We start from the raw sequence: 12,000 nt of genomic DNA, 5'->3' as shown, positions 1-12,000 counted from the left end.
GTATGAAGATTCTTGAATGGCGTACAAGAGAGTATTAGATGAAAATCGTCCGGTGGCCCACCACAATTGATATGTTTGTTGAGTTTCAATAAGTGATGATACATCAGACCTTGCACGACAATATTGAACTTCTGTTCATTCGACATCCTTGACTGGTAGAATAAAATAAATGTGTAGAGGCTCTAGTGGAATATATCACGTGATAAGATTTTTTATGTACTTTCCATTTCAACCGTTAGGTGTAATTTCAACAAATCCGTAATGAATCGTGCGATATAGACTGCTTGTATATGATAATTTGATCTGATTGCTTTCTTGATTAATGCAATACCCATTGCAATGATTACAATTACATTTGGTCTAGTGTATTTCAATTCTTCGTTAGCAAACCTCAAAAACTCCACCATCAACCCAAGTGGTCCTTCCGATGATGACGTGCAAATATTTTTATAACTATTGTAGATTCGGCATACAAGTTCTCGCATCTTGAATTCCATAATTTGTGCCATATCTCCGAATACGACCATGTCTAGGACGTATTGAAATGCAGCGATAAATGAATCGTTTCGCGGCTCCTCCTTTTCGAAGCAGCTTTTTATCAGGTCCTCCCATGACGTATGGTAACGAGTACAAAATCCGTCCATCTCTTCAATGTATAGCAATTGTCTGTTCTGTTTTGTAGTGCGCCTCGACATTTAATTAAATCATATTGGTGCTAATTTTATTTATTAAAATTTTATTATCAGGTTCATAATCTTCCACCTGGCGTTAGAATTATGAAAGTCAATTCACAAAAAAGATGTGATGTGTAAAGGAAAAACGTTTGCTTTCAGTGATTCTATGTACAAGACAGCGCAAGAGACCCTCCTTCCCTAACTTGACTTGTAGGAGCGATTTTATGGCTTTGAATACATAGACCGTTGTTTGGATTCCCCTACTCCCTGCGGGCGTAACCTTAACGAATGTGTACGGGAACTCTCTCACTTCGTTTCCACTAGTGGGTCCTGAATGAAAAAAGACATGTTTCTGTGATGTATATTTGCGCTGTGTGATTATGAAAAAATGTTTGCCTAAATTAATTACTGCTTTTGACTTTGTTTCAGATGATCACTCGATTGATATTAATAAAAATATTCTACTAGTTGTGTGCGTTGATTTCCGCTATAGCAAACACAATAATTTGCATTTCAGATGAGTTGTTTGCGACTTCTGCGTGTATTGCAAAGTTAACATAAAACGATGTAATTAAATTTGATTCTCGTTTTCGAACGAGTATTGTTTGTATCATTGAATAAATTTGACTTTCTCTCTTTGCTTCAGATATTCAATCGAATGATATTTGTGAGTTGAGAATAATGTATGCCTAATAGTTTTGTCTGATCTGAAATACATTAAAATTCATCGTTTCTCATTTGGTATTGTTTGCGTCGATAATATTTCTCATTTGCTTAGAAAGTCTATTCTTAGATTTTTTTTTTTATAGAATTCTTATTGTGTTCTTTAGAATCGAATAATTCCAATGTCTATTTGCGATCAATAAAAAATTTCGCCTCTGTACACCGGTCCTAAGAATATTTCCTTTTTGGAGGAAAGAATTTGAAAAAGAGAGAGGATTTCCCCACCCAACAGGTTCCCCGCTTTTGGGCTGTATAGATGGAGAGAGTGACCCCACCGGTCTGCATAGATGGAGAGAGTGACCCCACCGTGTCTCGAGTCTGGTTGTACTGTGGAAAGTATAGCTGTGGTGCGTGTTTGGATAACTCTGTCAAGGTAACGTTTATAGTGCCTGAGTAGGATATTGTTAGCTCGCAAGGTTGATTTTATGATAGTTCAAAAGATATATTATTTCAAATTGTAATGTTTCGCTATTATTTTCCTGTGTGTTGTTTACATGTTGGCAGATGCATCGTTCAAAGCCTTTCTCTGCCATTCATCCGTGCATGTTTATCGTTTTGATCGATTCTTTTTCAATTTTCCTGCATGTGTCTGTTGTTTACCGTTGGTAGATGCACCGTTTAGAGTGTTTCTCTGCTATTCATTCATGCATGTTTCTTGTTTTGTTAGATTGTTCTTCAACTATTTATCCTTTGTGTACCTCTTGTTTACGTGTTGGATTTTGGCTCTCTATTAGCTGTTTCAGTAATATTTTCCTGACTGTTGTTTACACGTTGGTAGATGCGCCGTTTAGATTGTTTCTCTGCTATTCAGCGTTAGCTCTGTGCTGTATTAAATTATTCATCATGTGGCGTTCAAAGTGTTTCTCTGCCATTCATCCGTGCATGTTTATCGTTTTGATAGATTCTTTTTCATTTATTTTCCTGCATGTGTCTGTTGTTTATGTGATATGTTTGTTTTGGTTCTCTATTAGCTGTTGATCGTGTTTCTCATTATTTCCGTATGTCTATGCTGTTTACTTAATAAGAAAATGATTAATTGTGTAATGTTGGAATAATCTTCTCTATTGCGCTCGAAAATGTTCATAACTGTCAGGTGTACGCCTCCCGTCTTCAACAAATCAGGGCAGATATTATTAGAGCTGATTGTTGGCTAGGAGCGTGCTATGTGGTGAAGTTAATTTTTTTAACATATTTTCTGTGTCGGATTCATAAAACAAAGTAAAGCTTGTAGTGTCTCTTAGAATGAAAATTGTATTGTGGAAGTCAGGATGATGATTTTATGATAGTTAAAGTGATAGATTATTCTCCTCTGTTGTTTTGATTAACCAATGTAATGTTATAGATTTTATTTCCTCTTGTGTTCGTGTCCCATGGTCTTCCAGGTTCTCTGCTGTTCACATACATCTGTCAGAACTTCCTGCTATTGCACTGATGGTTCTCACGTATAGGAAAATTAGACTTTTTATAATACAACTTGTAATTTTGTTTGTAATCATATTGATTAAGAATATCTTCTTTGATTAAATGTGGCGCTCGTTTCTCGTTTTGATATGGTGTAGCTATTACTTCTCTACATTTGGAGGATTGGTTCTCTATTAATGTTATGTGCTGATTCGAATTATTTCCTTGTGTCTGCGCTATTCAAATCATAAGAAACTGATTATTTGTGTCATGTTGGAATATTAAAGTTAGCTACTGTGCTCGAAATTACTTACATCTATCAGGTTCTGAAGTCTCAGAATTTTTATAATAAAACTTGTAATTTTGATTGTAATCATAATGATTAAAAATATATTCTTTGATTAAAATGTGCTATCCCTTCTGATTCATTGAAAACGCGTGATTACCACTAATAAAAAATATTGCGTTTGATCCGTGACAACCCTTCAATGCTATTGCATCAGATTTTTGACTGAGTTTTTCTCCTTCACACTGAGTCATAACATAATTCCTGACACTAATGACTTTAATAAATATATTTTCACTTGTACTTTTGTGTACGGCTATCCTTTGCATGTAAATCGCCTACTGCACACCTGTTGTAGCTGGAAAAAAATTGCGATTCAATTCGGCACAGATTGAAAAATGACGAAAGAAGTCGGCCCAGGATGAAAAATGTTAGCTGGTAAGCGCTCACGCAACCATCCGGCCACGCTCCACCCACTGCAGCAGCCCTCCACACGAGCGCCGCCTGTCGCGCACAGGAAAAAGTCGCGAAAAAATTCGGTGTGGATTGGAAAATGACGAAAGAAGTAGAGATACCTCTTTAACGCCATTGAGTCATACCCATATGGAAGCTGTGAAATTGGTAATGAGTAAGTATGTTCTTTATTATGTGTATTGTGTTTCTTCTGTTACAAGTCGTGAAGGTTTTTCGGCTGGGTTTTTCTCCTTCACCTGATTGGCATCACAATTGGCACAATTCCCAGCACAATTGGCTTTAATAAATATATCGCAACTTGATTGGCATTACAATTGGCATTAATAAATATATTTTCACTCGTACTTTTTGTGTATGACCCTTCTTTGCATGTCTCTGCATGTTATAAGCTCGCGGACAACCCTCCGCACTGGCGCCGCGCGGGGAAAAATACGCGAAAAAAGTCGGCGCAGACGCGACGGTGGCGCTGCCCTGGCGGCAATGTCGTCAAATGGACAAGACCTATTACTACTGTTGTTGTGACACTTATGCTGTTCATAATTGTCACAGAAAAGGCGTACGCCTCCCGTTTTCAACAAATCAGGGCAGATAAGGATATCATTCGAGATAATGGTTGGTAAGGAGCGTGCTATGCGGTGAAGTTCATTTTTAAGAGTGTATGCCAAAGGGAGTCTGGCCATTAGGAGTAGCCTACAAGAGAGGCTCGACCTGTAAATCAAATTTAGCGTTTTTCATTCGCTGCTGTTTCCTACTCGAGCTTCCATGACACCAAAATTTTCCCGAAAATGGCGGCGCAGCTTGGAACGGCGAAGCGAGGATTTCATGACAAATTTTTTCCACAAATTACTTCAAATATGATTTTTATTTTCGAGTGTTTTGGTGTAGCCGGCTCCTGTGTTTTGTAGGAGGCATCCTCTCCATATTCAAATATTCAATATTCTCTTAGATCCAATTCCAACTTCAGAGTCCATGCGCTTGCACCTCTGTCTTTGAAAACTGCACTCGAGTTTAGGCGTGGTCAATTCTGGTGGGGTCGTCAACATGCAAAGACACAAACAAGTAAAAACGAAAGCTTTTCTTCTTAAAAAAGCCACGAACGAAAATGCGCGTATAAAGTAACAGGGAAAATTCCGTTATCTCCGCGTTATCTACTCCGACCTTGACTGAATCGCAGTCACCGCGACATCCTTGCACTTCCAGACCAGACGGCTTCTAACAGTGTTGGCAAGCGGAGCATCTCGCATTTGCATTTCAGCGCGGAGGAGACGGTGTAACACGCGGCCTGATCCTTATCGTCATTAACAAAAATAATATCAAAACTGGAAAGTTACAAAACTCCAAGAATCCTTGGCCTTCTTCAACCCGGACACACCCTGCGACTCGGATGATGATTTTGGTGAAGACATCTCTAAAAAAAAAAAAAAAAAAATGCTACGAACGCGGTTTTGCAAAGTGGTCAGCACGTTGCGAGCGGGATATAAATACTGGCTCGAAGGCAGCCCAGACACAGACTGATTCCAGTAGCGAGTCAAGTTGTACATCTCTTCAACATGCAGGTCCTGGTGAGTATGCAAACGCATGAGGTTTGTTTATAGTATACCTGATGATTCTTATTCTTCCATGTGTTTGCGGACTAAAATACTGTAAGAACTCGATGTGTATGCAGCCGGGAGGGAATTTGAAATACTGATTACTGTCCAATCCCATTAATGACTATGAAAAGAATCGTCAATAGGTGTAGGTGCGGACTTGATATGAGGGAGCGTATACAGTGAAAGAAATACCAGGACGCTGACTCCGTTACGGAGCCGTGTTGCAATAATTTGCGTTCTATGTTTGTGTGTTTGCCTACTCCACGGCACTTGTACGCTCCGTAAGAGAGTTGGGGATAACTTTTTAATCACATCGGTTACCCTACACTGTTAAAAACAGAACTTCACCACATTGCACGCTCCTAGCCAACCATCACACCGAATGATATCATTCTGTGCATTGATTTGTTGAAAATGGGACGAGGCGCCGATCTGGGACAGATTATCTTGTCCCAGATAGGCGCCTCCCCCCTGTTTTGAACAAATCATGACACAGAATGATATCATTCGGTATGATGGTTGGTTAGGAGCGTGCTATGTGGTGAAGTTCTGTTTTAACAGTGTATTGACTTGTAACCCTTGAGCTTCTACGGCAATTTTAACCAACACATGATTTTAAGTGACGCGTACTTTTTCTTTACTTTTTCTTCGTTCACTCGCATTATTGTAGTTTCAAAATAATTCATTCGAGCGCCTACGCACCCGCTCAAACTGCGCACGCATTATGGTCAGACCATGTCTTCCACAAAAAATAATAATAAAAACAGAGAAAAAACTAAAACAATATCGTTATCTGCAATCATTTGCTGAAAACGGGAGGCGTACGCCTTTTTTGTAACGATTATGAACAGCATAAGTGTCACAAAAAAGGCGTACGCCTCCCGTTTTCAACAAATCAGGGCAGATAACGATATCATTCGAGATGATGGTTGGCTAGGAGCGTGCTATGCGGTGAAGTTCATTTTTAAGAGTGTACATACGCATCTTTGCAAGCGCCAAAGACCCACGAAAACAAAGGACACACAAGACAATCCAACTTATTCTGTCTTGGTGGTGTCGGCTGACACCCCTAACTGTCCTGAGTTTGAATTATATACCTCTTAGCGACAAACAGTAAATTACGCATTAATATTCACGCTGCTCGACAAAATTGCACTCTTGCAGAAAGCCCTTGTCTTCCTCGCCGTAGTGGCTTGCTCCCTCGCCGTGTACACCGGATTTGGTGTCCCAGCCGTCGCCAGCTACGGAGTTCATGCCCCACTTGTTGCCAGCTACGGTGTCAGCCACGCTGTCCCAGCTTATGGCTACGGTCTCGGCCACGGTCTCGGCTACGGTCTCGGCGGCTACCACTACGGGGCATACCCATACGGAGGTTACTACCTCAAGAAATAGAGTGTACGACAATAGTATGTGTCCTTCTACGAAAGTAAACTTTTTTTCGTTTTCGAACATCTAAACGAGGCTTGTGTTCTTTTCTGCAGACGATCAGGACCAAGGGACGACCACGGATTTATGACGACGGACGCTTGATTTCTCCTAATCTTATCTCTTCCAATAAATGTGTTGACCACCTTTTCAGACGCCTTGTGCTGTGTAGCTCTCTCGTATACGCACACGCAGATAAACAACAATTATTACGTTGCACGTGGGCTTACATGTGCTTTCCGTACCTACCGCAATTCCATGTACATTTGGGCAAGACTACGAGACGAGCCAAACACCATTCAACTCACAATGAAGATTTTGAAAATACGAACGGTGCCATGAAACGTAAATGATCCGGTGTGCTTAAATCTGCTAGACATTTTTGCTCTCTCACTCTCTTTGCCCCACGTGTCATCTAGAAGCTGACGTGGGCAACACATACTCCTTGCCTGCCAGCGATACGAAAGTCACCGGTCCAATCTCCAGTGCCGTCTCGCTCATCTAGACTACCGAGAGCTTTCCCTGGCGGTGCTACTTGGCCCTACTGAACACGCTGAGGTCACGTCTGCGCTGACACGGTTCGTTTGGGAAGCAAAACTCTTGGGCACTCTTTGACACGTCCTATATGACTGGCTGCACAACGATCAGTGAAGGTGCTGTCTTCTCGTGTATTTCTTCTTAATTTTCTGTGACTCTGCTGCTTCATCTTCGTTTTCGTTTTGCTTTCGGGAATAGCAAGCCTACATCGTGGCTAACCCTTCCCTTCTTTTTTTATCGTCATTAAACATATCCCCCCCCCCCCCTCCCGGACATTTCGTCACCGCTATTAGGTGTTACCTACAGCGTTCTTCGCACAGTACATTAAACGTGGCGTTTGGTGTTCTACTTGTTTCAGACATGTTAGCAACAATGAGTAACAGCGTTAGGACCGCGAAGCAACTGTGCCTACATGCGGTGTACACACTCTTAAAAATGAACTTCGCCGCATAGCACGCTCCTAGCCAACCATCATCTCGAATGATATCGTTATCTGCCCTGATTCGTTGAAAACGGGGGGCGTACGCCTTTTTTGTGACACTTATGCTGTTCATAATTGTCACAAAAAAGGCGTCCGCCCCCCGTTTTCAACAAATCAGGGCAGATAACGATATCATCCGCGATGTTGGTTGGCTATGAGCGTGCTATGCGGCGAAGTTCATTTTTAAGGGTGCAGAACAGTGCAGACGGACAGAAATCTGTGGAAGACGGGGGAAGTAATTTAGTTACACTTAATCGCATACTGATAAATTCACCGGCATCTGTAACTAATAATAACCGTGTCACACGGGAAGTCATCAATGTCTATTGAAACCAACGACCATTGAAAATGCGCGTAGTGCCACCAACCGTGTAACGCGTCAACTTCTCAACGAGCATGGGATCCAATGTTTTCTGATAGGTTGACACATTACACACTAGGTGGTGCTACTTGTATTTTCAATGGTCATTGATCTCAATGGTCGTTGAAGACTACCCGTGTGACAGTGGTATAAGTGTTTCTCAAAGCGCCGTTTTCATGATGAATGTCAGGTTGGTGAATACCTATCGGCGATACGCGAACGAAGATGCGACAAGTCACTTGATTTATTAGAAACACGAAACAGAAACACGTCGTCGCTCATGTCCTCAGCCGTCTCGCGACGTAAACACCCAATTATTATTACTATTGCAATAACCGTAGCTTGTTTTGTATCGTTACTGTTCCTTTAGAATCCCCTGTGTATAGCTGTAATTTCAGAACCGAGTCCCATCTTCGTTTAGCTGCCTGTCTGTTCACCATGAAGGTCGCTCTTTGAGAAACAGTCATTAATTAGTGTTAATTGTTAAGTTCGTCATTATTTGTAATGTAAGTTGCCTCCCAAGATTACAGCAATTTATCTCGAATGGCTGCGGAAAAGCCGGGGGATAACTCAAACAGTAGTTGCGGATCCAGTACCACGTACATCTCAGAGCCATTAACATGGCCTTGCAGTGTCCACTCTGTAGGTTCACTGGCGAGTCTTATACAAGGACATGGCAGCCCGACTAGAAAGCAGAGCGCGATATTCGTGGTTCGCGTCAGATGGCCTCAGGACGCGATGAAGGTATCTGGGGTCCGATCAAACATCTCCAAGTTCTACGGTCGTTCGTTTGCAGACACCAAGTTGGTTGATATCATGAAAGCGATTTCTGTCTACCACTTTTCCATCCTTCCTTCGTTTACTTTGTCCTCTTCTAATTACGTGAAGAGTATGACCTCTTTCAGGAGTGTCGCACTCTCTCCAGCTTATTTTTTCTTTTATCAAACCAAAGGGCGTCAATTTCTATATTGTTGGTAGACAAGTCTCTAAATAGAAAGTAATCTGTCCGCTCTACCAAGTATGTTTATAACCTAGGAACAGGCGGGTGTGATTGGCGGTTTCGGTCTTATTTCGGGCGTCAATATCAAAATCGTGTTCGACGACACCGACGACTCTTTTCCACGCAGCGAAGGGACGCATCGTTCGGGCCTCCAATTAGTCTAACCTGCACTGGCTTTCCAAAATTGCAAATGGCAGAATTTACGGAAGTAACCAATACAGAAAGATGGCAGACTCGGCCAAAGAATGGCCCTTAACAACGCTATCAATGAAGCCATTAGAGCGTATGAATTATGTAAATAAGTCAAAGCAGCGAAACTAGAGAGGTGCTCTGAACAAACCGCAGTGGCGCGTAGTGTGTCTTATCAAAGCAACTTCCCGGGGATTTGCACTAGACCAGCTTAAAGTTCATGCGACACCGCGTTGAAGGTAATCGTTTTCAGAATGGCAGTTGGAAGAAGGTCGCTGCTTTACGCTACGGGATAACATGACATGGTGTAGTGAGAAAAATATGGAGTTGTTGGCTACTACAAATCCTTATATGCGAAAGCGAATAAGCATGCATGTGCGCTTTTTAAAGGGGGAAAATGGAGCTGCTAATACGAAGAAGGAGCCACGATATCAATATATCCTTGGAAGCTTCTGCGCAGACTTTCCAATAGAAAATACAACCAAACATATGTCTGAAAATAGCGTGCATTTTATTCGAATAATGTACCATCGAAATCACGTGATAATGGTGTTAATATATCCGTAGTCTTCAACCTTTAACAGTGACGCGAGGTCGGGTCGTCAGCTTGGAGGGTTCATTTCGGTCTGGAACAACAAACGAGACTCCTGTTTGTTTCTATCGTGAAACGTTATGAAAGTGTCATCGTCCCGTTAGAGAGCATGTTTGCCTGTGTTCCATTTGGTATCATCCAAAGCATCGCAGCTTACCAGAATCGGTTTACTTCTTGAGGTGGTAGGCTGCAGCGTAGGGGTACTGGTAGCCGCCAAGGCCATAGCCAAGACCAAGACCGTAGCCATAGGCTGGAACAGCGTGGCTCACACCGTAGCTGGCAGTGAGTGGGGCATGGACGCCGTAGCTGGCCACAGCTGGAACGCCGTAGCTTGCGACGGCGGGCACTCCATAGCTTGCGACGGCCGGAAGTCCGCTGTACACGGCCAGGGTACAAGCCACAAGGGCGAGGAAGACAAGGGCTTTCTGGTAAGATGAAATGTTGAAGGTGAGGAAATATTATACGGCAACTTTAAATAAGCTGGATGCAGTACAGAGTGCAAGTACTGCGGTACAAGTCAAAGTTATTAATGGTCTATGCGACACATAGTTAATTCAGAGAGACAACGGGCTCAGCATGAATGCGTCATGCCCATGTCTTTGTTTCCTGGGAAACGTTGTAACCCGTATGTTAGAAATACGTGTGGATAAACCATGGCATTAGTTGACACTGTAGTACATAGTGTTTGTTGTATGATGTTCACATCTTATGAGTTGAAGACGGCTTCGCTATTAATGGTTGTATATAGTTTCCTGGTGAGAATAATTCCTTCGTATAGGATCACGTTTCAGAGAAAGGGAAAGGGAAAGCATGGAAGGCAAAACATTCACTCACCAGGGCCTGCATCGTGAATCTTGTACTGCTGGACTAACTGGAATCAGTCTGTACCGTGAACCATCTTAACGCCTGCTTTTATACCCGAAGCGCCAGTGTTCTCACTAGTTTTCTGTCACGTCCAAACTATCACTTAAAACGCGCGCACAAAACAAAATTGTCGGACGTCTAACCAAACCAGACGCCTCGGCAATGCATTTGGCGCATATATTGTCGTTATGTAAGAGAAAAAGAGTCAAGACACGTCGTTAGGGTGTATACGCTAAGCCTATAATTTGAATGGAGACCTATGCCAAGATTTCAAAGCCGATGTTTTGATGCAGAGACGTGTGGTCTGAATGGGAATGAGAAATTGACGAAACATGTATCGGTTTGCACGAGCTGTCCGCGTTCATCATAAAACACGGTTCGTATGATTATAGCATTCGAAAGCGTGCGCGTGCGGGTTGCCGTGGTAACCAACGTGTGCGTCGCCCCTGAAATCATATACAGGCTATCATAGGCAATCTGGCATATACCAGAACAGTTACGCAAGATAGCAGCAGACGGTGCATGCTTGCGAGGTGCGCTGCCACACACTCCGAAAAAGAAGAGGGTGCACCGCATTTTAATATTGTATCTATTTATTTTTATTTATTTACTTATTTATTTATACCCTCAGGGCCAAGCACTATACAGAAAGGAGTGGTTATATGAAATTAGCAATACCCAGTCTCGGCGTGGACACTGCGCCGGGACTGGGAGGTGACACTGGTTCGAATCCTGTCGCCGGCTGTGATGTCTGAGGTTTTCCCCCTGGGTTTTCCGGAGACTTTCTACATTGAGGAGAAGAGGCTGAGTATTCTCACCTGGGGAAGTCCCCAAGCTCTTACGTCTTGGCGAACTCAGGGTGATACTGGTGCGCACTCTGAAAGTTCGGTTGGATGAGAGAGGTTCGTTTGAGATTCGTTACGAAAGTGGCCGCCTGGTCCGTCATGCTAGGCGCTTCAAGACCATGCATGACCGATGATACCATCACTCTGTTAAATGCGCTCGTGATGCGAAAGGAGGAAACTATCTTTTACGTTTGTTCTCACAGGCTTCCTCGACGTCGGAAACGAAATCTAATAAGGTGTCGAAGAAGCTGCTCAGATGCAGCCTGAAATCTGTCATATAGAGCAGCAGGGCAATCTATGACAGGTTTCAGGGCGCAACAATGCCCTCACGCCAGGAAGGAAGAACAGACCCACTGTTCCACACCTATACTTTACGTACTCTAGAAGTCGTAATGCGAATGGTTTCGAGAGGTTGTGTTAGACTTGATTCGACGCTCTATCGGTTCCCGGTGCAGTCTTGGGATTGAGGCTTTCGCAGTGCTAAGGTGAACTGAACTGTCAAAAAGCTGTCAAGAACATTCAGCCCAGTCTTGAACTCTTCGATATTCGGCTGCAA

General features: G+C 42.7%; 3 protein-coding genes across 4 annotated transcripts in view; 1 reads left to right on the top strand and 2 right to left on the bottom strand.

Moving 5' to 3' along the window:
- LOC135392146 (uncharacterized) overlaps window positions 1–12,000 on the bottom strand; it is a 188,139-nt gene that overhangs the window by 29,467 nt on the left and 146,672 nt on the right. The window lies entirely within an intron of this gene.
- On the top strand, window positions 5,011–6,728 carry LOC135393565 (glycine-rich protein-like). 2 transcript variants are annotated; one of them, XM_064623975.1, is made up of 3 exons: window positions 5,011–5,120; window positions 6,315–6,545; window positions 6,632–6,728. In XM_064623975.1, exons 1-2 carry the CDS (start codon window positions 5,109–5,111, stop codon window positions 6,540–6,542), a joined length of 240 nt encoding a protein of 79 aa, XP_064480045.1. In that variant the 5' UTR covers window positions 5,011–5,108; the 3' UTR covers window positions 6,543–6,545; window positions 6,632–6,728. The 2 variants fall into 2 exon arrangements, with proteins under 2 accessions (XP_064480045.1, XP_064480044.1); XM_064623974.1 differs by having other exon boundaries at window positions 6,315–6,556.
- Window positions 9,636–10,679, bottom strand: LOC135393564 (glycine-rich protein-like). Its single transcript, XM_064623973.1, has 3 exons — window positions 10,570–10,679; window positions 9,893–10,160; window positions 9,636–9,769 (listed from the first exon to the last, which is right to left on the bottom strand). Exons 1-2 carry the CDS (start codon window positions 10,579–10,581, stop codon window positions 9,903–9,905), a joined length of 270 nt encoding a protein of 89 aa, XP_064480043.1. The 5' UTR covers window positions 10,582–10,679; the 3' UTR covers window positions 9,636–9,769; window positions 9,893–9,902.

Source organism: Ornithodoros turicata, chromosome 4 (genome assembly GCF_037126465.1).
Source record: "Ornithodoros turicata isolate Travis chromosome 4, ASM3712646v1, whole genome shotgun sequence".
NCBI lineage: Eukaryota > Metazoa > Arthropoda > Arachnida > Ixodida > Argasidae > Ornithodoros > Ornithodoros turicata.
This window is presented reverse-complemented; position numbering and strand designations above follow the sequence as displayed.